Source organism: Phascolarctos cinereus, unplaced genomic scaffold, assembly GCF_003287225.1.
Source record: "Phascolarctos cinereus isolate Bilbo 61053 unplaced genomic scaffold, phaCin_HiC Scaffold_5;HRSCAF=322, whole genome shotgun sequence".
Taxonomy (NCBI): domain Eukaryota; kingdom Metazoa; phylum Chordata; class Mammalia; order Diprotodontia; family Phascolarctidae; genus Phascolarctos; species Phascolarctos cinereus.
In genome coordinates, this window is record NW_027555958.1 from 440,796,066 (window position 1) to 440,822,539 (window position 26,474).

Genomic DNA, 26,474 nt, shown 5'->3' on the forward strand with positions numbered 1-26,474 from the left:
TTTTTGAGATAATTTACTCCATTCTACTTCTCCCTTTCTTCTTCTCCTAGTATAATCCTCTCTCATCCCTTAATTTTATTCTCCAGATATGACCCTTTAATCTTCAACTCACCCTGTGCTCTCTATCTATATATGTGCGTATAATTTTTTCCCCTCCAACTACCCTAATACTGACAAAGGTCTCATGAGTTATAAATATCATCTTTCCATGCAGGAATGTAAACAGTTCAACCTTAATAAATCTCTTATGATTCCTCTTTCCTGTTTACCTCTTCATGTTCCACCTGAGTCTTGTATTTGAAAGTCAAATTTTCTATTCAGCTCTGGTCTTTTCATCAAGAATGCTTGAAAGTCTTCTGTTCCACTAAATGACAGTTTTTTCCCCTGAAGGATTATACTCAGTTTTGCTGGGTAGGTGATTCTTGGTTGTCATCCTATCTCCTTTGCCCTCTGGAATATTATATTCCATGCCCTGTGGTCCTTTAATGTAGAAGCTGCTAAGTCTTGTGTTATCCTGATTGTGTTTCCACAGTACTTGAATGGTTTCTTTCTGGCAGCTTGTAATATTTCCTCCTTGACCTGGGAACTCTGGAATTTGGCTACAATATTCCTAGGAGTTTTCCTTTGGGGATCTCTTTCAGGAGGAGATTGTGGATTCTTTCGATTTCTGTTTTGCTCTCTGGTTCTAAAATATCAGAGCAGTTTTCCTTGATAATTCCTTGAAAGATGATGTCTAGGCTCTTTTTTTGATCATGGATTTCAGATAGTCCAATAATTTTTAAATTCTCTCTCCTGGATCTATTTTCCAGGTCAGTTGTTTTTCCAATGAGATATTTCATATTGTCTTCTATTTTTTCATTCTTTTGGATTTGTTTTACAGTGTCTTGATTTCTCATAAAGTCACTGTCTTCCAATTGCTCTATTCTAATTTTTAAGGAAGTATTTTCTTCAGTAATCTTTTGGACTTCCTTTTCCATTTGGCCAATTTTTCTTTTTAGGGCATTCTTCTCCTCATTGGCTTTTTGGACCTCTTTTGCCATTTGGGTTAGGCTATTTTTTAAGGTGTTACTTTCTTCAGTATTTTTTGGGGGTCTCCTTTAGCAAGCTGTTGACTTGTTTTTCATGATTTTCTTGCATCACTCTCATTTCTCTTCCCAGTTTTTCCTCTCCTTCTCTTGCTTCTCAAAATCCCTTTTGAGCTCTTCCAAGGCCTGGGACTGATTCATATTTTTCTTGGAGGCTTTGGATGTAGGAGCTTTGACTTTGTTGTCTTCTTCAGGTTGTATGTTTTCATCTTCTTTGTCACCAAAGTAAGATAATATAGCCTGACTCTTTTTGCGCTGCTTGCTCATGATCCCGGCCAATTACTTGAGTTTTAAACTCTTTGTTAAGGTACAAATCTGCTTCCAATGTGGAGAATGTACTGTCCCAAGCTTCGGGGGTTTATACAGCTATTTTCAGAGATACTTGTAGGGACCTGTAAATTTTCAGTTCTTGCAAAGTGGTATGATAAGGGGCGAGGTGGTTACTCCTTTCCTGGCCTGTGCTCTGGTCTATTAGTGACCACAAGCACTCCTTTCTGTCCTGGAACTGTGAGGAAGGTTTTCTCTTCACAGCCACTACAAGCTCTACCACCCGCCAGCACTCTTCCTTGGCCCAGGACCGCTGCCCAGAACTGTGACCTAGATCCAAGCATGGGCAAAGCAAGAGATTTCTGCCTCATTACTGGCAAAGAGAACCCTGCAATCCCCCCTCTGATCAGCCATTGGATTCCCCCTCAGTCTGTGGGCCAGAAGCTCAAGAGGTAGCCCCCACCTTGGGCTGCATTCGGGGAATGGAGCTGAGACCCAGCACTTCTCTCTCATTACTGCAGAAACAGACTTCTCCCACTGACCTTCTAAGCTGTCTTTGGCATTTGTGGGTTGAAAAGTCTGGAAACCACCACAGCTGCCCACGGTTCAGTCCTCTGAGGCCTGCTCCAGGTCAGCTGTGGCCTGCACCTCCACATCGCACTGTGCTCCTCTTCCCACATTGCACAATATACCTTTCTGATCAATCATCCAGATTGTCTTAGGCTGGAAATTTGCTTCACTCTGTCTTTTTGTGGGTTCTGCTGCTTTAGAATTTGTTTAGAGCCATTTTTTATAGGTAGTTGGAGGGGTTTGGGGGAGAGCTCAAGCAAGTCACTGCTTTCACTCTGCCATCTTGGCTTCGCCCCCAATACAAAATCTTTGTGATGATAATCTACACACACATCAAGAATATAATCAATAAAAGCTTAAAAAGGAATCAAGTAGGCGCTTGCAAATTACGTTTTACAGCACACTACATCATCTCGGTTTATTCAATTTTTAGTCATATCTTTTGTTTTTATATCGACTTCATTTCTGAACAAATCTTCCCACCCACACCTACCCCTACCTTGAGAGTCATACTTTGTAACAACGAATGAAAAAGGGAAAAAAAATCTATTTATGGAACTAATCTATATATCAGCTGAGTCTGATAAAGTTGTCCCCCCTGCCTGGAATGCATTCCTTCCTTACTTCATCCTCTTAAAGTCCCTTCCTTTATTTAAGATACAGTTCAAGGGGCAGCTAGGTGGCTCAGTGGATAGAGTACTGGCACTGGAATCAGGAAAACTCATCTTCCTGAGTTCAAATCTGGCCTCAAATACTTCCTGGCTGTGTGAGTCTGGGAAAGTCAGTTAACCCTGCTTACCTCAGTTTCCTCACCTGTAAAATGAGAGAGATGGCAAACTACTCCAGTATCTTTGCCAAAAAAACTCCAAATGGGGTCATGAAGAGTCAGACTTGACTGAACATCATTATCATATTAATATGCCAGAGACATAATGGCTTTTCACTTTCCTTTTATGAGTTGTCTTCCTCATTAAAATGTAAGCAAATTGAGGGCAGGAACGGCTTTTTCTTTGTATTTCCGGCACAATGTCTGGCACTTAGCAAGCCCTTAACACATGCTTTTTGAGTGACAAAAATAGGGTCCTTGCCCTCCAGTTGTTCACATTCTAATGGAGGAGACAACATGTAAAAAACTATATACATACATGAGATACACAGTGTAAATGGAAAGTCATCTTAGAGGGAAGGTAGCAAGAAAAAGATAGCAAAGGGGCCTCCTGAAGAAAGCAGAATTTGAGCTGAATCTTAAGGAAAGCCAGAAAAGCTGGGAGCCAGACTAAGTGATCATTGGCCATGGAGTTCATATTTAAAGCAACAACCATTACATTAATTTTTGTGGACGTCTGAAAAACTGTGATTCTTAGCGCTCTCTCCCCCTTTTCAACCACCTTGACAATGTCACTGCAGAATAGAGCCGTAAATAGGGTAAGGCCATGGAACCCCAGGAGGGGAGCCTTAGAAGATCTGAGCTTGTTGGCCTGGGGCACATTTCTTCTCCCTTCCCACTAGGCCATTTGCAACTTTCTCCCTGATCCTGATCCTTCCCCTTTCTGGCTCATGCCAGGACTCTTTCCTTTCCCTTCGTTGTTGGAGAAGCATTGTGGTCTCCAAGGGTATACTTTTCCTCTGAAGCTTCAGCTGTGGTTACAGGTATAATCCTAGAACCCCTTCTCCTGTACCCCTACCCCAGCTGCTCCTACACCTCATGGTATCCCAGTGTGAGCAGCTAGATGCACAGTGGGCCTAGAGTCAGGAAGACCTGATTTTAAATCTAGTTTCGGTTACTTACTAGCTCTGTGATCCTGGACAAGTCACTTAACAAACTCTGTCTGCCTCTGTTTCTTCAACTATAGAATGGAGTTCATTTTAGTATGTAACTCTCAGGACTGTTGTGAGGATTAAATAAATATTTGAAAGGCACTTCACAAATAATGTCCGGCACACAGTAGGTGCTTTAAAAATACCCTCCTCTTCTCTTTCTGGGCTACACAGTGCAGGTAATCCTGCCCTGGCTAGTACCCTGGTCTTTTAGCATATAAAGCTTGTGATGTCAAGGGTGACCTTCCTCTCACCAAGGCTCCAGCTAGGATAGCCCCTCTTTTCTCATAGTAGTGATCCAGGAATAGCTTCCTGCTATTCCAGGTGTAGCCATCACTAGTTATGAATATGCCAAAGTCCCTCAGGATTGAGGACAGCTTTATATTTTTCTTTTTCATAGGTTGCCACGGCCAAAGAATCCAGCACCAAATGGCCAGCCTTTGGTATTGAGCACAAGCGAGGCTGGTTCTCAGAAAGCAGTTTGTTGCTGTAGAGGCAGCCAGAAGTTCAATGGCCTTCAAGAATCAAGGACCACCTTCACATCATGTGGAGGCACCAGAGTAGGACTTTGCAGGCTCAAATTAATCGTTTGAAGGCAGAGTTTCTTAACCTTTCTTGTGTCAGCTTGGAGAAACCTATGCATCCCTTCTCAGAATCACGTTTTTAAATCCATAATATAAATATATGTATGTAATAGATAATGTATCATAAATTACATATTATATAATATATTAATAAAAACATACTATACATAAATACCAAATAATAACCCTGGCATCCTCTTTGATGCCTTCCCTCCCATGGCATCAGTCCCATTTTTCATTGAATAGTCCAGTTTTCTACCCTCTGTGCACCTAGCTATGATATATTATATTAACATGTATAATACAGTATGATAGTAATGTATTATATATATTTAATATAAAATACATAGGATTGAAAAAGGAACCCATTAGGTTGAAATACAGTTATTAAAATTAAAAGAAAAGTTGGAGGACCCCAGGTTAAAGAACTAAAGAGGTTAGTAGTACCCTGAACTAAATTCAACATAGCAGGGTGTGATCCACCAGGGCCAGGGAAAATTGTTATCAGTTATCTAATTCGGTGATGCTGTGACTCTCTTTATGGTGTTTGTGATCGCATTATCTTTCTTAGCAGCCTCATCCCACTATTAAGTCATATTAAGTTTGTGGTCTACCAAAACCCTGAGACTATTTTCAGATGAACTGCTGTCTTATCATGTCTCCCCCATCTTGTACTTAGGAAGTTGAGGTTTTGAATCCTTTGAATGCTTAATATTTGTCCCTACTTAATTTCTTTTTATTATATTTTGCCCAGCATTCTATGAGGGAAGGAAACATTTATTAAGTACCTGTTATGTACCAGGCAAGTGACTTAACCTCTATTTGCCTAAGAGGCAGCTAGGTGGCTCAGTGGATGGAGCACTGGGCCCGGAGTCAGGAAGACTTGAGTTCAAATGTGGCCTCAGACACTTATTAGCTTTGTGACCCTGGGCAAGTCACTTGACCTCTGTTTGTTCCACTGAAGAAAGAAATGGCAAACCACTCTATTGTCTTTGCCAAGAAGACCCCATGAATAGTATTGGTGTGCCACGACCCAAAGGGTCACAAAGAGTCAGGCATGACTGAACGAGAAGGAATGTAAGAGGCACTATGCTAAGTTCTTCACGAATGTTATCTCATTTGATCCTCACAATAACCCTGGGAGGTAGGTGAAATATGGTCCTCACTCTGCACTTGAGGAAACTGAGGCAAAGAGAGATTGAGTGATTTTCCCAAGTTCATACAGCTAGTAAGTGCCTGAGGCAGGATTTGACGCTACGCTCAGGGCTCTGTGCACTGTATCACCACCTGTTGGCCCCAGTTGAGGCAGATATCAGTTGAGATCCTTTGAATCTGACTTTTTCATCCAATGAATTAGTGATCTCTCTCAGCTTTGTCATTTGCAGATCCAATAAACATATTCCCTCTATCTTTATACAAGTCTTTTTTTTTCATTTTTTTCTTTTTTTGGCCAGGCAATCGAGGTTAAGTGACTTGCCCGGAGTCACACAGGTACTAAGTATTATGTGTCTGAGGTGAGATTTGAACTCAGGTCCTCCTGACTCCAGGGCTGGTGCTCTATCCACTGAGCAACCTGGCTGCCCCTCTTATATAAGTCTTTAAAAAAAAAGTATTAATTGCAGAACCCTGGAGCACTCCACTGGAGCTCTCTTTCTACCTTGACATCTGATCATTAATAATTACTTATTTAGCCAGTTCTGAATCTAATTATAGTAGTGGCTATCTAATATCTCTTAAATTTATCAACAAGAATATCATGAGAAATTTTACCAAATGTTTACCTGAAATACAGGGAAATTACTAGTCATGTCTAATAGTCTTGTTATCCTGTTGAAAAACTAAATGAGGTTAGTCTGGCATGACCTGTTCTGGATGAAATTATGAGGGCACTTGGTGGTGGCTGCTTCCTTTTTGAGTTTTTACTTGCCATCCTTCTAATGAACTGCTAGGATTTAGGCAATTTCTGTCTTGAAGGACTTTGCTCTTTAGTAGGTAGAAAAGGTATGAACACAAATAACTGATACAAGGCAGTGTGTATGTTATATATGGTATATGATAATATATTGTGATATAAAGCAAGGAGAGAGGCCGCTATTGGTTGGGCTGAACAGGGGAAACTTCAGAGAGGAGGTGGCAGAGAAGCTAGGTTTGGAATGGTAGGGAGGCGTTAAATTGTAGAGGGCCTCGAATAGCATACTGAGAAGTTTGGACTAGATCTTTTAGGAACTAGGGGACCATTTAAAGGTTATCGAAAGGGATGATCAAAGTGGGGCTACTGTAGAAAGATTACTCCAGTGGTAGTGGTCAGGCTTGATTGGAAAAAGACACTGGGAATGGGGAAACAATTAGGAAGCCTTTGCAATAATTCAGACCATAGGTAATAAGGAAGGGGCAGATGGGAGGGCTATTCTGCAGACAGAATCAACAATCAATGAAACTCGGGGGCTGATGCCATATGAGAGAAGGCATCAAAGAGGACACAAGGGTTAATATACGCTCAAAAAGCAAATCCTTCTCCGTAGTGCCTTGACTAAGCCAAACTCTGCTAACCTACCTCGTGTTGTTGCATATTCTTACATTGCGTTTCTTAAAAAAAATAGTCTATAATTCAAGTATCTCCCCAGTATCCACAAACTCAGGTTTATTCCAAAAGGCTTTGCCCATTAATGATTGTGGGAAGAGATGTTATGACTGCCTTTGCACTCTTCTTTCCCTTAGCCTCACCGCCCTTGGTCTCTCCTTAACTAGTTTTCTGACCTTTCACAGAAGAGGTAGCTTAGCTCTGTTCCGAGAGACAGGATGTTGGAATGGAAGGGCTACAGAGCCCTCATTTGCTTCTTATCTCTAACTTCATGGTTTTGTTATATAGAGACTGGATTTGTGGTTCTCCTGTGATAGGAAACTCCCTGGGGCAGAAACTCCCTCTGGCAATGAAAGTGCCTGGCACCTTCTTTGCAATTTATATCCTCATTTGTTGTTGTTCAGTCTGGTTGAACTACTCGAGACCCCATTTTGGGGGGATTTTCTTCTAAGAGGTTTGCCATTTCCTTTTCCAGCTCATTTTAAAGATGAGGAATTGAGACAAAAAGTGACTTGCCCAGGGATACACAGCTGGTGAGCTCATTTTACAGATGAGGAAACTGAGGTAAACAAGGTTAAGTGACTTTCCCAGGACACAGTTTGTACGTGTCTGAGGCCAAATTTGAACTCAGGAAGATGAATCTTCCTGACTCTAGGGCCAGTACTCTATCCCAGTGCTCCACCTAGTGGCCGGATTTAGGGAGTGGCCTATTTTTTGTACTTATTTTTTGAAACTAATGATGCAAGACAATTAACTCCTTCTGTGTCTCTTTCACTGTCTTAGCATACGTACCTTGGCTCTGTAGTTCCGTATATCCAGGCACTCTACCATGACCATTATCTTATCAGCTGACTGAGGATGTAAGCCACCTGAAGGCAGAGCCTATTCCTCCTTCTCTGCTGTCTTCCTTCCTTTCCTCCTTCCCCCTTTCTTTTCCTACCTTCCTCCCCAATCTCTCCTTTCTTCTCTCCTTCCCTCCTCCTTCTCCACGTCCGTCCCTCCCTTTCCTCTTCTTGCCTCCCCTCCCCTCCTCTCCCCTCTCCTTGCCTTTCCTTTCCTTTCATTTCTTTTCCCCTGATACACAGTAGGCTTTTAATAAATACTTGCTTAATTGAATTAAATTGAAGCAAGAAAGACAATCTCTTTGCCCAAAGTTTAAAGTGATCTTAAAACAAACAGTTCCAAAACAGTTAGCCATTAGGATAGTCACAATTCAATTATCAAAAGTGACTTTTGTTTTGGCGGTAGACTTGTGGGGCAAGGGGGAAAGACATGAAACAAATGTACTATTAAATTTCAGCTTTTAAAAAAATTACATCTACAGGGGGCTCAGCATGTCAGAAATCCTCCGCTGATTTTAATGTCATTCTTCTCTGCATCCTGTCTCAAAATTCAGAATAAAAGTAACATTGGAATCAGTGAAGCTTTTCTCACGCATCTGTCTTGACCCAGGTCTCTGATAGAAACACTGCAGCTAACTCAGTGGTACATTACCATCACATCCCCACTGTTAGAGTATCTATGGGTCATCATTTTTATTCTTTTCAATAGCACTGAAGTCTGGCTGTGGTTGCACCTTATTATCTACTCTGGGCAAGAAGTGTTAGTTATTCAGATCTTTGAAAACTGGAGAGATTTTGGTTTTTGACTGTTTTTTAAAAATCCCTAAGGCCTAGGTCTTCCTTTCAGTATATACTATAGGTCATGGGGATGTCCCCCCAAGCAACAAATGTTCTCCTAAGTCCAGTGAAATCAGTCACAAATCTCTATACTCAAAGTGGCTGAAATTTTTCTGACCCTTTCAAGTCTCTATACATGATATCCTACCTGAGTCGGATATCATGAGCTGCATTTCAGCCTAATGAGGATTTTGCTCTCTTTCAAACAGTCAGAAGGCACTACGGGACACTGACATTTTGGACTGCTTTGACTTGTGGGTATCAAAGGAGTTTAGACAGTTAATGTGCTTGCTCCTCTTGAAGCAAATCGGTACTGTATTCCCCCAGAGCTGATTAGGAAGCTAAGGAAGGAGCTTAAATAGTTTGCATGAAGTCATGCTGGGCACCAGTCAGGAGCTCCTGATGACTATATTTAGCAGCTCTGTCACGAGCCTGGTTTGTGCTCTCATTAGCTCTTGACTAGGCTATTGTTATAACCTCCTAACAGCTTTCCCTGTCTCCGATCTCCACCTTGTCCAACCTGTCCTTCACACCACTGCTGTTGTTTCAGTCATGTCTGACTCTTCCTGATCCCATTTAGGGTCTTCTTGACAAAGATACTAGAGTAATTTGCCATTTCCTTCTCCAGCTCATTTTAGAGATGAGGAGATTGAGGCAAACAGTTAAATGGCTTGCCCAGGGTCACACACCTAGTAAATGTCTGAGGCCAGTTTTGACTCCACATCTGGTCTTCTATCCACTGTGCCTCCTAGCTACCTGTATCTTTTGCCATTTATCGACTGGGTATTTGCTAATTTCTGTGTAAATCTGAATCAGTTCCTTATATAGAAACTTGCTGCGAAGACTTTTCCCCCACTTAGCCGTTTCCTTTTTAGTTTTAGCTGTATTGGACTTGACTGTGCAAAACCTTTTGTATGCAATCAAAATTGTCTGTTTTGTTTGCTCTGCTTCTCTCTATCCCTTGTTTGGTCATGAACCCTTCTCCTATCCATATATCTGACAGTAATTTCTTCTTTATTCCTCTATTTTGTTTATGATACGTCATTTTATATGTAGGTCATATAACCATTTGAAGCTTTTCTTGGTATTTGGTGTGAAATGTTAGTCTAAACCTAATTTCTGCCAGCCTACTGTCTAATTTACCTAACAGTTTTTGTTAAAGTGACTTCTTATGCCAGGAGCTGGAGTTTTTGAGTTTGTCGAATACTAGGCTACTAGCGTCTTTTGCTTTGGTATGTTGTATAACCTGTTTCACTAATCAACCTCACCATCTTAAAAATCAATGTCAAATTGTTTTAATGATTATTTCCTTCTTTTATATTTTGAGAACTGGTATTGCCAAACCCCCTTCCTTCCCTCTTTTTTTTTTATGATTTCTTTCAAGAGTCTTGATCCTTTTATTCTTCCTGATTAATTTTGTTTTTTTTTAGTTGTATAAAAGAATCCTTTGATATTCTGATTGGAATATCACTAAGTAAATTAATTTAGGTAGTATTGTCATGTTTATTACACTGGCTCAGTCTAACTCATGAGGAATTAATACTTCTCCAATTATTTAGGTCTGTCTTAACTTTCATAAACTATGTTGTAGTTATATTCATCTAGTTCCTGTGTGTATCTTGGTTAGTCAGTTAAAAAAAACTTATTATGTACCTACTATGTGCTAAGCACTCGACATACAAAGAAAAGCAAAATGTGGTCTCTGTCTCCAAGGAACTCACAGTCTAATGGAGGAAGACAACACATAAAAAAACTGAAAAGCAGAGGAGGGACCTAAGGGTAACCCGAGAGGGTGTGGCCGAATATTAGCATGTTGACCTTCTGCAGCTGGGTGGTACTCTAGGCCCCCTCCTTAAGTGGAGGACCTAGGAGGAAATCTCCGAAGTCCACCCTCCATCGTCTCCAGTCAGAGGGAGGGACCTATGCTAGGAGAGGGGTTACTGAGGAGATGTGAGTTTCAGAGTTGATTCCATCTTGCAGGATGATGGCTTTCTAGGGACAATAATGGAGTTGAGGACAGTTACCAGGTGGGAAATGATGATCTTGGTAGCTTGCAAATATTTTATCTGTTCCCTAAGTATTGTAAATGATTTTCTCTTTCTCTTCATGCTGGTCTTTATTGGGCATATTTTTTAAAATGTTGGAAGATTGATAAGGATTTATTTTCTAACCCTCAACTTTGGTGAATTTATTGTTTCAGTTATTTTTTAGTTGACTGTTTTGGGTTCTCTAGGCACATTTCCCACCCAGCTGCACTTCTCTGCACTTTATTACACATACCACAAACCTCCTTCTTCTGCAAGATCACATCAACCCTGCAACTCATACCTCAGCAGTACCATCTGCCTGTGGGGCCCCTCTTTCCCTCTGATTACAGAAGGTGGAGAGTAGGGAACAGAAATCTTTTCCTAGTTAGCCCCTTCATTTAAGGGAAATATCTAGGTCAGCCACCTCTTCATTTTCCACATTTGATTATGAGCTCCTTGAGGGCAGGGACTGTCTTTTTTCTTTCTTTACATTCCTAGCAGTTAGCACAATGCCTGGCACATGGTAACTTCTTAATAAATGTTCATTAACAGACTGATTACACCATCATATTATTTAGAAAAAGTGTTAATTTTCTTCCTTCTTTGCCTAAGCTTATTCCCTCAAATTTTTTTTTTATCTCATTGCTTTAGTTTTACTAGTGGTCACAGTGGACATGCTTGCTTCACTGTTGGTCTTACTGGAAAAGACTCTAGTGTGTCTGCCTTACATATAATGCTGGCTGTAGCCATATCGTATAAGCTTTGTGATGTGACGCTGTGGTCTCTTTGCTAATGTATTATTTAAAATTTTCACATCAGTGATCGTTAAGTCAACAAGCGTTTATTCAGCTTATTTACTGTGTGCCAGGAACTATGCTAAACATTGTTGTTGTTTGTGCTTTGTTCTCGAAGAGGACCATGACTTCAGGAAGGTGAGGCCGGGCCTTGCAATTGGATTTAAGTGAGGGAGGGCTGTGCACAGCCTCACTTACACCTCCAGAGCCATCTGGATCCAGTGGCAAGATATGAATCAGGATGACTGGAGATGCCCCCCTCCCCCACCGTGTTAAACATACAAGCAGAAACAAAAAGACACTGGCTTCTAGAGCTTACATTCTAATGGGGAAACAAGACATAAAAGGAAGCTGAAAATTGTTGGTGGCAGGAGCGAATTCAGGAAGTACCCAAGATTCACTATGGTAGAGAAGGAAGGCTGAAGAGTCAGAAGTGAGGCCCACAAAAGAATGGAGGATGCTTTCAGAAGAAAGTTTTCTTTCTCCGGTTTGACTCTCCCTGATTCAGATATCAAGATCATATTTATACCATAGAAGGAATTATGTGGGACCCCTTCTTTTGCTGTTTTTTACAAATAATTTGTGTAATATTGGAATGAATTGTTCTTTGAATGTTTGATAGAATTTGCTTGTGCATTCATCTAGTCCTTAGGGCTTGTTTCTTTTTTTCTCTCTCAGTTCATTTGTGTCTTGCTTAATTTCTTCCTCTGAAATTGGGTTATTTCTTGTTCTATTAATGGATATTTTATGTTTTGTAAACATCCATCCATTTCTATGATTTCATCAGTGGAGAAGTTTCTCCCAGCAATTTATAATCTTATAGTTGTCTGAGGCTCAGAGAGGCAGAGAGACATTAGCAGAAATTTTGGGGTTTCGGGGGCTCATTTGGAAAGAAAAGTATCCTAGGACAGAGAACCAGTTGCTGCTGGGAAGTAGGATTAGGTATGTAACTGGTAGGAAACATACACTGAGACAGTGCTTTGTGTGCCCTCAAAGTTTCAGTGCCCTGGAACAAAGTCCCATGAGGGGGAAAGGAAGGAAATAAGTATTTACTTATTTATTTATTTAAATTAATTAATTTTTAGTTTTCAACATTCACTTCCATAAGCTTTTGAGTTTAAAATTTTTTCTCCCTCCCTCTCCTCCTTCCTCCCCAAGATGGGGTGCAATCTGATATAGGCTCTACATATACATTCCTATTAAACATATTTTCACATTACTCATGTTGTAAAAAAGAATTAGAACCAATAAAAGGAACCACAAGAAAGAAGAAACAAAAGAAAAAACAGAAGGGAAAAAAAAGAGCAAATAGTATACTTCGATCTGCATTCAAATTCTATAGTTCTTTCTCTGGATGTAAATAGCATTTTCCATCATGAGACTTTGGGAGATGTCTTAGATCCTTGCATCACTGAGAAGAACTAAGTTTATCAGAGTCATTGAACAACATGGCTATTATTGTGTACGACGTTCTCCTGGTTCTGCTCACTTCACACAGCATCAGTCCGTACAAGTCTTTCCAGGTTTTTCTGAAGGCTACTTGCTCATCATTTGTTATAGCACAATAATATTCCATTACATTCATATACCACAACTTGTCCAACCATTCCCCGATTGATGGGCATCCCCTCAATTTCCAGTTTAGGAAACCAGCATTAATTAAGCACCTACCACATGCTTAATTGTGGACTGAGCAATTGATGTAACAAGATTATTACCTCTTGAAGTATGAAGTTTAGGAGTGTGTGTGTGTGTGTGTGTGTGTGTGTGTGTATTTCCAAGGAGAACCATTTGATTCCATTAATTCATTAAATACTATGTGCAAAGCTAAATGAATCATCTGAAGAGCTGGGTGGGGGGAGAGTTGGAAGGTAAAGTTCATTTATCTGGCTGTGTCTAATTAAACAAGAAAATACAGGGGGAAAGATGAGATCAGTGTGGAATTGTGTGAGACTATAGATATGAACAAGCAGATGGGATGTGTGTGTGTGTGTGTGTGTGTGTGTGTGTGTGTGTGTGTGTGTGTAAATGTGGAATGAGGTGAATGAGGCAGCAGGGCATAATGGATAGAGTCCTAGACCCGCAAGACCAGAGTTTCAAATCCTGCCCCGACACTAGCTTTAAGACCTTGGGCAAGTTACTAACTTCTTTAGTTCAGGTTCGCTTTGCTCACCTCTAAAACCAGGAGGGTGGTAAGGCCCCTTCCAGCTCAAAATCCACCATCTCTCATTGTTGAGAGGCCCCTCAGCTAGAAGAGAATTAGTAACCCCAAGATGGTGATTCCAAGGCTTTCATTTGAGTATTATCTATATTTGGCTCCAGAGTAAGCCATTTGTCCTTTATTTCATTTGCCTTTTGTAATGGTATGGGCAGTGTATTTGAAAGAGGCACATTGGGCTGGCCAGTACAGAGGTTTTTTCCTCAGGATTCTGGGTGGGGGCTCTGAGCTGTTAAGGCGAGAAACAGCTCCTCAAGGTGGTTGAGCTCTTTGTGCCAGAGGGGACCCCAGTTCAAAGGTTGTATCAGGTGTTAGGTTGGTGGGGTAATATTACTGTGTCCCATCCAAAATCTCTTAAGGCCCAGGTAAATTAACTTTTTTATTCTAACTTCTAGTAACTCTATACTCTAACAGAATAGCCAACTCTTTAAAAATGTTTATTTTTTTCAATCAATGAAAATCTGCCTTCTTTCTTCCACCTCCTTCTCACTTTTCCCAACCACACACTGAGGAAGAAAAACAAAATCCTAGTCATACATGTATAGTTAAGCAAAGCAAAATTCCCCACCAGCCATGTCAAAAAATATATCTCAATTTGCACTGCATCCATCATCTCTCTTTCAGGATGAGGGTAGCCTGTTTTATCACAGTCCTCAGGAATCATGATTATAGTCAACTCTTCTCAACAGTAGTGAGGTAGAGGAGAAATATGGACAGCAGAAAGACAAATAATTCATTTTAGTCATTATCTCCCCCCCTTTCCTCTAGGTTATTCTAAGATTTTTAAAGGCATTACTTTATAAAGTACATCATAAAGGCATTGAGTTTCAATAATTAAGATTCAACCAACATTAAATACCTCCTAGAGTTTAGCTAATGCACAGTCCCTAGAGAAAAGGCAAAAGATTTGGGCAACATAAATTTTAAAAAGCACTCTTTGTGAGACAGGATTTACTATTTAGTTTCTGTATCAGGTGGTGTCATTTCTTTCAAACCTTCAACAAAAGTTTTAGTTTGGTCTTAAAAATGCTAATCTGAACAATTTTGGCAGCTGAAAAAAAGTTTATTTTTTAAAAGAAAATATTTAGACGTCTGTGTGCTACAGTTACCCAAAAATAACACTCAGAGATTTTCTAGGTATAAAGTGAAAGATTTATTACGTTCTCGCGAGAAGCGGTCGTCTGGCAGTCCGAGCGAAGCGAGGCCAGACACAAAAGTCAGAACAAAGGTTATATAGTCCTAACGCAGAGACACCCACCCACCACTGGCTGTAAATTCCCATTGGACAGGAATTTCAGCCTTACAATCTAAAACGCGAAAATCTACCCCAGAAACAAGGAATCTCATTATAATACTACCAATCCTCGCTATTTTATCCTTATTTAGCATTAGCCATTACCTAGTACTAATGTAACAGTACAGATCATGTGTTTTCTAGGAACTTGAAACTTGGGCCTATTCAGGCTAGTGTAACCAACCTTGAGTTTGTAACAGTCTAAGAAATTGCTACGCTCAGTCCATCTCAGAGATCTCACATTGTTTACACTCAGTTAAAAAAACCAGTCTTGGCAAAAATTTGCAAAAGGAGAGATCTCTTCATTGACTTTCTCGAGAAAGTGCACCCCCATGCTGCCTCAGCTGCCCCGAGAGTTCCGCGTGCTTTTTGTTCAAGCATGACTTCATAGATCCCAATGTAGCAGCCCACCCTAACCCCCTTCCGACGGCTCATTGACTGAGCCTCGGGTAAACAATCTATTTGTGTAAAAACTACCCCAGCAACAGAGAGAACAAAGAGGTATAGAAATTATGTTAGCGCGTTCCCCTTTTCAGGGCCTCACAGCTTCAGCAGTCTTTTACCCAAGGTCATACAGCCAGCTAGAGGACGAGATAGACAGGATGCTCCCATGTCTCAGGAATTTCTGCTAACGCTATCCAAGAGCAGGAGAGGGAGAAGGCTAGGGGAGGGGGTCTTGCATTCTGAGGGGTCTTCACATAGTGTTGGTACACATGTGCCCCTCAAAAGCAACAAGATCAGAACCATTAACAAGAACTGATGACCCTTTGAGGAGGCTTCACTTCTGAGAGATCACCTCTCACACGTTTGAACTCTCTTTAAGCTAATTTTTGTTACTGATAGAAAGTCATTGCCTATACACTCATACTAAAAAGTTCAAATGGTCAGTTCTGAAGCACTAAGACTATGGGAGGATAAAACACAGCTAATGATCCTTTTTCTGCTGAGAGACATTCTCTGATTCCCTCCTACCCCTGCCATCAAACTTCTGATTAAAATAATTAGCTACTTCCAGAATTACCAGAATATATAAAATCAGGAATTATCTGATCAAGTGAAAGTTCCCTTTAGCCTTAGATAATTCAGGAGGGAGACAAAAACAACTCACTAAGGCATCAGGGCTTCATTTCATTGCTGCTGAGAGAGGATACATCTAATTACCCAATCATCCCAATAGACAGGAAGTTCACCTGCTGACAAACAGCAATCTTGGGATCGCTTAGAATAAATTGTAGAAATAATTGGCATTTCCAATCAATATTAACCTCATCATACTATACAGCTGCTGCTGTGTCTTCCACACCAGCTATGGTGCAATTTTCTATGATATCTAACTTAAGTTTGATGGCAAAATTTCATAGCTAAGAAGTCAAAGTATAATCTTTGTTTAGTATTTTATTTCCTATTATGGTCAGTTAAGTAGAAATAAGTTGCCATCCTTTTTGAACACACAAATTCTTGTAATTAATTCTTTCTCCTCAGAGAATAAACCTGAATTGTTATAGAATTTACTTAAAAATAGCCTTCTGCCTATGATATATCTCCATCCCAATCGCCCTATCATGCGTTCCCCCACAAATCTAAGAAATATGTCTGACAAAAGAATTATCTTGATAGGATAAATAATAGAGGTTTAAATCCCCTTATTTCTAGAACAGCAGGACTCGAACCCACATTAGAGAATTCAAAACCCCCTGTGCTTCCTTTATACCATATTCTAGTAAGGTCAGCTAAACAAGCTATCGGGTCCATACCCCGAAAAGCTCTTCTTTCCTACCTACCTTCCCAAAGCCATATCCTTCAAAACCTAGCAAGGATTAAAGGCCAATATTATTTGAGCTTTCCCCCTCAAAAGTGTACAAATGAAATTTCAAGATTTTGTTAACAGTGAACTTCAGAATACATCTTGCATTTTTTGATTTGTGCATCTTGTAAAATTCTGCAGATTCATTTGCTCTGAGAGAAGGCTGTGAAGATAGCTTCATATGATTTTTAGAAAGAAGTTAAAAATTAAGACTAAGGTTGAACTTGAAGTTTCTTTGAATTAATTTACCAAGAATTAAGTGCCTGCTATGTATAGAGTCCTGTTTCAGGTATTAAATTTGTGTTGGCCAATGTGAGCATGGGAATGAGCCTCATTAAACAACCAAGTCTACAAAGTGACTCTCTATGAAAGGAAAATGACTCTGTTTTGTTAGCATGTGGTGTTAGTTCCCTTTCCCAAAGAGAAATGGAAATACTTCATTTTCTTCTTCCATATTGGACAATTTCACAAATAAGGTGGCAAGGGAGAAAACCAAGAATAAGGATGGCACAGTACAAAGATTTGCTGATTATGTGAACTACAAATAGTGTGAGCCATGAAGCATGAATAGCACACATAATTCTCGTAGCTTTATTATGAAGTGTCCAAAATATGTTAAATAGGACACTTTGGGGAAGAAGTGTGCAGTAATATAAAGTAAACACAGAGTATGAAGAAGTGTGGGAATAACTTATCAAGCTCCGTTTGTTAGTTCTGTTCCAGGATTTGTCTGGAATTCTGAAATGCAGCTATTTTCACTTCTTTCTATGTCCTTCTTGCAGCCAACAGTCAACTTTTTTTTTGCATGTTTCTACTAATTTTCCTTTAAAGTCTCCACATTATATGACAGTGTCCTGTGACATTCAATAAATCATGTTATTTGTACTAAAAGATTTCTTTTCCAATATCCAGTAGGTGGCAGCAACTTCATTTTGTTAAATTACAAAAGTCACACAAAGGTATGTTGGCAAAAATTAGGATTCCTTCATCCAGGCCTTAATGATCTTCTCAAAAGCATCCGGGGTACTGTTTTGCTCTAAATGAAGAATATACTTGTTAAAAGATCTGTAAGTTATATTACTTATTTAACAAGTATTTATTATCCACATGTGTAGAGGGACTGACAGCTAAAAAAATATCCAGGACACCATTCCCTGTGTTTCAGGAACTTACAGCCTAATTAAATATCTGACAATGCATTAAGTGCTAGAAAAGAAGAGGCTTGATCAACGTCAAATAACTGTCAGTCTTCATGGAGGACAGAGGATTTGGAGTAATTGTAAAGGAAGATTAAGACTTCTGAGGTGGAAGGGAGAAATGGTGTTTCAGGTTTGTAGGATTAGCAAACTTAAAGCTAGTAATGTGTGTGATGTGTTTGAGCTATAGGCACCACTAGAACAGAACATCCCTCAAGGACATGAGGCTGCACCTCTCCTGGAGAAAGCATTCACACCAGCCATCATCAATCTAAAAAACAGTCAACTCATGATTCCCTAAACTACTTCTTGACCTTGTCCCCTGCTCTTCTTTTATGGCTGTCTTTCCTAATTCCTTACATTCTTTAAGGCCCACAAGGGCTGGGACTATCTTTCTTTTTGCTTGTATTTGTATTCTGAAAGTTTAACATAGCATCTGGCACATAGTAAGGTGCCTAATAAATGTTCTTTCTCTGTCTGTCTGTCTGTCTGTCTCTCTCTCATATCAGAGGAAATTCTGTGATTCACTAGAGCAGAATATAAACTTACTTTAATGAAGTGAAACTGTACATGTTTCTCAAAATCTTTTTTGTTGGCACTACAGAATGCTGTAATAGGAATGGCTGATAATTTCTAAAGAAAATAAACATAACAATTTATAATAAACTATAAGTTAAGATGTTACCATAGGTTTAAATTTAACACTATTTTAGTGACTATTCACATTAGAAACAAATTGATTTTAGATAGTCGTAATAATTTTCTTTTTTTGTCTTTATTTTTTCCAATTATATGTAAAACAATTTTAACATTTGTTTTTTAAAATTTTGATTTCCAAATTCTCTCCCTCTTCCTCCCCTCCATTGAGAAGAAGGCAATTTGATCTAGGTTATATATGTGCAATCATGTAAAACATTTCCATATTAGTTATATTGTGAGAGAAAATACACCCCCCCAAAAAAAAAACTCCAGGAAAAATAAAGTGAAAAAAAAGGATACTTCGATCTACAGACTCCATCAGTTCTTTCTCTGAAAGTGGATAGCATTTTTTATCCTAAGTTCTTTGGCATTGTCTTGGATTAGTTGTATTGCTGAGAATAGCTAAGTCATTCACAATTGATCATCATACAATGTTGTTACTAGTACAATGTTGTCCTAGTTCTACTCATTTCACTTTGCATTAGTTCATGTAAGTCTTTCCAGGTTTTTCTGAGAGTATCCTGCTCATAGTTTATTATAGCACAATGGTATTCCATCACAATCATATACCACAATTTGCTCAGCCATTCCCCAATTGATGGGCATCCGCTCAATTTCCATTTCTGTGCCACCACAAAAAGAGTTGCTATAAATATTTTTGTACAAATAGGTCCTTTTCCCTTTAAAAAAAATCTCTTTGGGATATAGACCTAGGAGTGGTGTTGCTGAATCAAACCGTATGTGTGATTTTGTAGCCCTTTGGGATAGTTCCAAATTGCTCTCTAGGATGGTTGGATCAGTTCACAACTCCACCAATAGTGCATTAATGTCTCCATTTTCCCATATTTCCTCCAACATTTGTCATTTTCCTTTTCTATTAGCCAATCTGATAGGTTTGAGGTGGTGCCTCAGAGTTATTTGAATTTGCATTTCTCTAATCAACAGTGATCTAGAATATTTTTTTCCTATGACTATAGATAGATTTGATTTCTTCTGAAAACTGCCTGTTGATAACCTTTGACCATTTCCCAAATGGGGAATAATTTGTGTTCTTATAAATTTGATTCAGTTTTCTACATATTTGAGAAATGACTTTTTAAAAAAAATTTATCTGCCTTTTTAATAATTTCTCCACCACTTTCTTGACTCCAGACAATCAGCAAAACAATCAATCAAGTCCTGCTTTGTAACATTGCTGATTTCCAAGGAGTAAATGCTCCCATTGAAAATTTAACAATTGCCTCTCCCGAGTGGAATGAGCTGACTCTAGAACACCTGTTTTATCCCTAACCCTAAGAACAGCGTTTGGTACAACTGAGTCAATACCTAATAAATGCTCATTGAATGAATCATTCCTTTTCATTGCCTTTCTAGGACCCATTTGGTCACCCATCTGCATCTTTTCTTACAGCCTCCTGGGTGTTTTACCTGTGTGGTGCCATAAATTTCCTTCCCTTTGGCCATACAATCCTAGATCTCCAATTCACTCACTTCTGCACCTCTCAATTCTACCCCAATCTGCTCTACTTTTCCCTAAGGACAGAGAAAAAGAACAAAGGGGCACATTCATTCAAAAAAATATTTAGTGATTACTGTCAACCATTCTTAGATTTTGGTCTAGGAAAGACAAACACAATTAGGTTGTGTCCATCATTTTATTTCTCTCAAAGCAGGCAGCATGCATATACATGAAGCTGCAATATTGGAATTGAGTTCCTTTTGGGGTTCGGGTGCCCAGTTTATATATCCTTCCAACAGGGGCTGATATCAGAGAAATGAGGACTTTATCAGAGAAACTTGCTGTAAAACTTTTCCCAGTTATGATTACTGTATTTCCCTCTATCCTATTTATCCTTCCATTTATCCCTCCTCCCTCCCTCCCTCTCTCTCTCTCTCTCTCTCTCTCTCTCTCTCTCTCTCTCTCTCTCTCTCTCTCTCTCTCTCTCTCTCTCTTTCTCCCTCTCTCTCTCCTTTCCCCAGTCTGCCTTCAAAAGTGTTTTGCTTCTGACCACCATCTCCTCTAATCCACCCTCCCTTTTATTAGCCTCCTCTTGCCTTCTCTTATCCCTTTCCCCTCCTACTTCCCTGTAGGGTAATATAGATTTCTATACCCAGCTGAGTATGTATTCCCTCTTTGAGCCAATTCAAATGAGAGTAAGGTCCAAGTGTTGTCTGCTACTCCCACCCCTCAGTCTCCTCCTCTGTGGTAAAAGCTCTTTTGCACCTCTGTTATGTAAGATAATTTATCCCGTTCTACCTTTCCCTTCCCCTTCACCCAGTGTATTCCTCTTTCTTACCCTTTAATTTTATTTTTTTTTTAGATATCTTCCCATCATGGTCAATTCAAACCTATGCCCTCTGTATATGTATACTCCTTCTAACTGTCCTAATAATGGTAAAGTTCTTAAGAGTTATAAGTATTATTATTGTCTCATTTACAAATGTAAAGTTAAACCTTATTGAATCTCTTATGATTTGTTTTGCTGTTTACCTTTTTATATTTCTCTTGGGTCTTGTATTTGAAAGTCAAATTTTCTTTTCATCTCTGGTCTTTTCATCAGGAATGCTTGAAAGTCCTCTATTTGATTAACTAGCTATTTCCCCCTGATAGATTATACTCAGTTTTGCTGGGTAGGTGATTCTTGGTTGTAATTCTAGCTCCTTTGCCCTCAGTTCCTTTAATGTAGAAGCTGCCAACTCTTGTGTGATCCTGACTGTGGCTCCATGATATTTGTTCAGTTTCTTTCTAGATGCTGGCAATATTTTCTCATTGAGTTGGGAACTCTAAAATTTGCCTATAATATTCCTGTGAGTTTTCATTTAAGATGCTCTTTTGGGAGGTGACTGGATTCTTTTACTTTTTACCTTCTGATTCCAGAATGTCAGGACAGTTTTCCTTGATGATTTTTTTAAAATTTTATTAATTTATTTTGATTTATCAACAATCATTTCCATATGCTTTTGAGTTGAAAATTTTTCTCCCCCTTCCTCCCCCCCCACCCTCCCCAAGATGGCACACAATCTGATATAGGCTTTACATTTACATACCCATGAAACATATTTTCACATTAGTGAAGTTGTAAGTAAAAATTAAAACCAATAGTAGGAACCATCAGAAAGATGAAACAAAACTCAACAGAAGGTAAAAATAAGTGATAGCGATTTGACTTCCATAGTTCTTTCTTTGGATGTGGACAGCATTTTCCATTCTGAGGCCTCTGGAGATGTCTTAGATCCTTGTAATGCTGAGAAGGGTTCAGTTTAACAATCTTAGCCATTGCATAATGTGGCTGTTATTGTGTACAGAGTCCTCTTGGTTCTGCTCACTTCACTCAGCATCAGACTATATAAGTCTTTCCAGGTTTTTCTGAAGTCAGCCTGTTCATCATTTCTTATAGCACAATAGTATTCCATTACATTCATATACCACAACTTGCTTAGCCATTCCCCAGTTGATGGGCATCCTCTCAATTTCCAATTCTTTGCCACCACAAAAAGAGCTGCTATGAATATTTTTGTACATGTGGGTCCTTTTCCCATTTGTTTGATCTCTTTGGGATATAGCCCTAGAAGTGCTATTGCTGGATCAAAGGGTATGCACATTTTTGTAGCCCTTTGGGCATAGTTCCAAATTGTTCTCCAAAATGGTTGGATCATTTCACAACTCCACCAACAATGTATTAGTGTTCCAATTTTCCCACATCCTCTCCAACATTTATCATTTTCCTGTTTTGTCACGTTGGCCAATCTGATAGATGTGATGTGGTACCTCAGAGTTGTTTTGATTTGCATTTCTCTAATCAATAATGATTTAGAGCATTTTTTCATATGACTATAGATGGCTTTAATTTCTTCATCTGAGAACTGTCTGTTCATATCCTTTGACCATTCCTTGATAATTTTTTTAAAGATGATGTCTAGGATCTTTTTTTTTTCAGGTTATCCAAAATTCTTAAATTATCTCTCCTGAGTCTATTTTCCAGGTCAGTTGTTTTTCCAATGAGATATTTCACATTTTCTTCTATTTTTTCATTCTTTTGATTTTGTTTTATTGGGGTTTTTTTGATGTCTTATGGGGAGTCATTAGCTTTTAATCCCCCAGTTCTAATTTTTAAGGAATTACTTTCTCCAATGAGCTTTTGTATCTCCTTTTCCATTTGTCTACTTCTGCTTTTTTAAGGAGTTCTTCTCTTCAGTGAATTTTTGTGCATCTTTTATCCTTTGGCCAATTTCTTCTTTTTAAGAACTTCTCTTCAGTGGATTTTTGTGCATCTTTTACCATCTGGCCTATTCTTTTTTATGTGTTGGGGTTTTTTTTGAGTATTTTTTTTGTATGCTTTCTTTGCCAAGTTGTTGCCTGTTTTTCATTATTTTATTGTATCACTCCATTTTTTTCCCCATTTTCCCTCTACCTGTCATATTTTTAAAAAATCCTTTTTGAGCTTTTCCAAGAATTCTTTTTTGGGTCTGAGATCAATTCACATTTTTCTTTGAGGCTTTGGATGTAGAAGTTTTGACTTTGTCATCTTCTTCTGAGTTTGTGTTTTGATCTCCCCATCATAATAGTAACTTTCTATGGTCAGGTTCTTTTTTGTTGTTGTTGTTTGCCCATTTTTCAGCCTACTTCTTGACTTTTAATTTTATGTTCAAGTTGGGCTCTGCTCCTGGGGTGGAAAGAGCACTGTCTCAACTTTCAGATTTTTCATGCTGCTATTTTCAGAACTAGTTCTGGGGTGTGTGTCAGTCTTCAGTTCTTCTAAGGTGGTATGATCTAACTAAGGATAGGTGTATTTACTCCTCTCCTGACCTATGCTGTGGTCTTTCAGCAACCACAAGCACTCTTTTCCGCCCTGGAACTTTGACTAGGGTCCCTACCCCCTTTTGACCACATGCTCTAATGTGCTAGTGCTCCTCCTTGCCCTGGCACTGTGACAGAGTCCTGCACCCAGTGCCAGCAAAGGATCCCGTGTAAACTTTTTTTGATGGATTGTCCAGGCCACAGATTGTACATCTGTGAGCTAAGAGCTCTAGAACCTGCTGATTCAGTCACCCTCAAGGCCTGCTAGTGACTTGCTGGTTGTGATTCCTACTGGACTGTGCTCTGCTCTAACCTCAGTGAGACAGATATTTCCTGCTGATCTTCTAAGTCATATTGAGGTGGAAAATTGTCTATCCTGTCCTTTTTTGGTTCTGCTGCTCCAGAATTCATTTTGAGGTATTATTTCGGAGTTGTTCGGAGAGGAATTTTAGAGAGCTCAGGTAAGTCCCTGCTTTTACTTCACCCTAGTCATTATAATTTTCAAGAGGTAGATTTTTAAAAAGCATCATCTTAGCAACCAGCTATGATGGTATAATAATGAAACTCCAGGTAACATTTTTATAATGCTTTAGTAGCAACACAAAGATTCCCTTCTGTACGTTTCTAAAATAATATATTAGAGTTGATAATAACCTATTACCTTATTTTTAATCATCCACTTCACAAATTTATAGTCATAATATTCATTTTCCGTCATTTCAGAGAGGTCTATATCTAACATGAGGGGGAAAAAGAGTTAGTATATCTAATGCAAATTATTCTTTAGTATTTGATTATTATTAATAGCCATTTTCTTTTTTTCTCCATGTAACTGAATGTAGTTTGAGATTCTCTCATTGGAGACCAAGACCTGGAGACTAGAACCCACTACCATAGGAATAGAGGAACCAAACCATTCAATGGGCCCTATGTAGGCCATCCTTTATCTGGAAGTTACAGATACATTTTTTAAGTGAATCACTTTGTTGATGCTCTAATAGTGTGCCTGTTGGCCTTCAGTTTAAGTGTAGTTACAAATTAGTGTGCTCTATCAGCTGGTCAAATTGACTGTGTATATAGACCAGTCACAATTGCTAGATGAGAATCTCTAACATTCTGGTGGAAGCTCTGGGGAGGGAGAGGTGTGGCTTGCCTGTCCTAAGAATGAACCTCAGTATGTAAGACTCTTTGGTCACTGCAAAGGAAATGCCTCTTCATATAGGAAAAATTTTCACCTCATATTTCATCCGTTTGAAATAATTATATCACCAAATATTCTATTCATTAACAATCTTTGTTTTCTTAGATTGTTTAGTCAGATCTTCTCTTCTACAGCCCCATATTGTCTTGACTCTCTCTCATCCCTAGTATTCCCAGACATCTCAGTTCCTCAAGGTCTTTTTCATAGTCTCAGGCTGGACCCAGATGTTTCCCTGGTGTTCAGTTTGAGTGATACCCTTAGCTCCTTCTTCTTGTAACCTTCAATTTCTATAAATTCTTATACTCAGATGTTTTTGAGTGCCTTACAATCATTAGTTTACTTTCATCAATAACATAAAATGACTTATTTTTCACAAAATATTCATGAAAATGTTCTCCATATTCATTAAAATACTTTTTAGGTAGAGAAGTTAACCTCTAATTTAAATTTGTGTCAGTGTTTCATTAGGGATTATATATTAACATATGACATTTGAAATTTAAGTATGACCCTAGAGGAAATTAACCAATTTCAAACTTATTACCCATTTGTAAATCATATGAACAATTTAGAAATGATATATAAATTACAGAGACCAAAATTGTTAGGTATCTGTCATTGGGATACTTCAATCAGCCATTCAGTGAACAAACATTTATTAAGCACTTACTGTGTGGCAGGTACTATGCTAAGTACTGAGGATACAAAGAAAGGTTAAAAAAACAACATTCCTTGCTCTTAAGAAGCTCACAGACTAATAGGGGAGACAATTATTATGAACAAGTTATATAGGGTAAATTGGAGATAAGAGGGATTTTAAGAGGGATCAGGAAGGGGTTCCTGTAGAAGGAGGGACTTTTACTGGGGCATGAAGGAAGCCAGGGAAGTCAGGAAGTGGAGAAGAGGAGAGAACATTCCAGGCAGGGGGACAGACAGCCAGTGAAAATCGATTAGTTTCTTATGTGCAGAACAGCAAGGAGACCGATGTCACTGGATGATGTGCTTTATAGGAAGATCACTATGATAGTTGAGTGGAGGAGGATGGCCTGGAGTTGGAAAGACTTGTGTCAGGGAGATCACCTAGCAGTATCTAGGGAGAAGAGGGTCCAGGAGAGAGTCTTGTGGGACACCTGTGGGTGTAACCTGGATGAAGAACCCAACAAAAGAGACTGAAGAACTGTCAGAAAGGTAGGACGAGAACCAGGAGAGAGCAGGGAAATCTGGAGAGAAGAGGGAATCAAGGAGAAGAAAGTGATCAGCAGTATCGAAGCTGCAGAGATGTGGAGAAGAAGGAGCATTGAGAATATTGGATTTGGCAATTAGGAGATCGTTAGTAACTTTGGCAAGAGCAGTTTTAATTGAATGATGAGGTCAGAAGCCAGACTGGAGAGTTAAGTATAGAGTGAGAGAAAAGAAGTGAAGGTGCCTATTACAGATGGCCTTCTACTTGGCAGATTTCTCAGTCCTCTGCATGAAATTTGTTCTGTTTTAAAGCTCTCATGTTCTGAAGATTAGCACATTCACTTCAAGTCAACTCTGATTTTTTGCTTCTCCTAAGCTTGATAAGAGTAAGATGGGCTATGTGAAGAGGACAAACTGAATTCAGTTGGAAAATCCAGCCCACCTGGTTCACTACAGATCATCTTCATGGAAGAGCATAGCTCAGAATTGAACACATCATGTTTGCTATTCCCTTAGTGTCAAGAACGACATTATTTGGCTCGTTACAGTCTGATCTCATGACCAGTCAGCTTTTTTTTTTTCTTTTTGGTGAGGCAATTGGGGTTAAGTGACTTGCCTAGGGTCACACAGCTAGTAAGTGTCAAGTGTCTGAGGCCGGATTTGAACTCAGATCTTCC

The 26,474-nt window shown here is 39.2% G+C and overlaps 1 protein-coding gene across 1 annotated transcript in view; it reads right to left on the reverse strand.

Moving 5' to 3' along the window:
- Positions 1-14,702: 14,702 nt before the first annotated feature.
- KYAT3 (kynurenine aminotransferase 3) overlaps positions 14,703-26,474 on the reverse strand; it is a 40,702-nt gene continuing 28,930 nt past the window's right edge. Inside the window, 3 exon segments of the mRNA XM_078155799.1 lie at positions 14,703-17,755; positions 18,467-18,550; positions 24,076-24,149. Coding sequence (XP_078011925.1) covers positions 17,696-17,755; positions 18,467-18,550; positions 24,076-24,149 — 218 coding nt within the window. The 3' untranslated portion in view covers positions 14,703-17,695.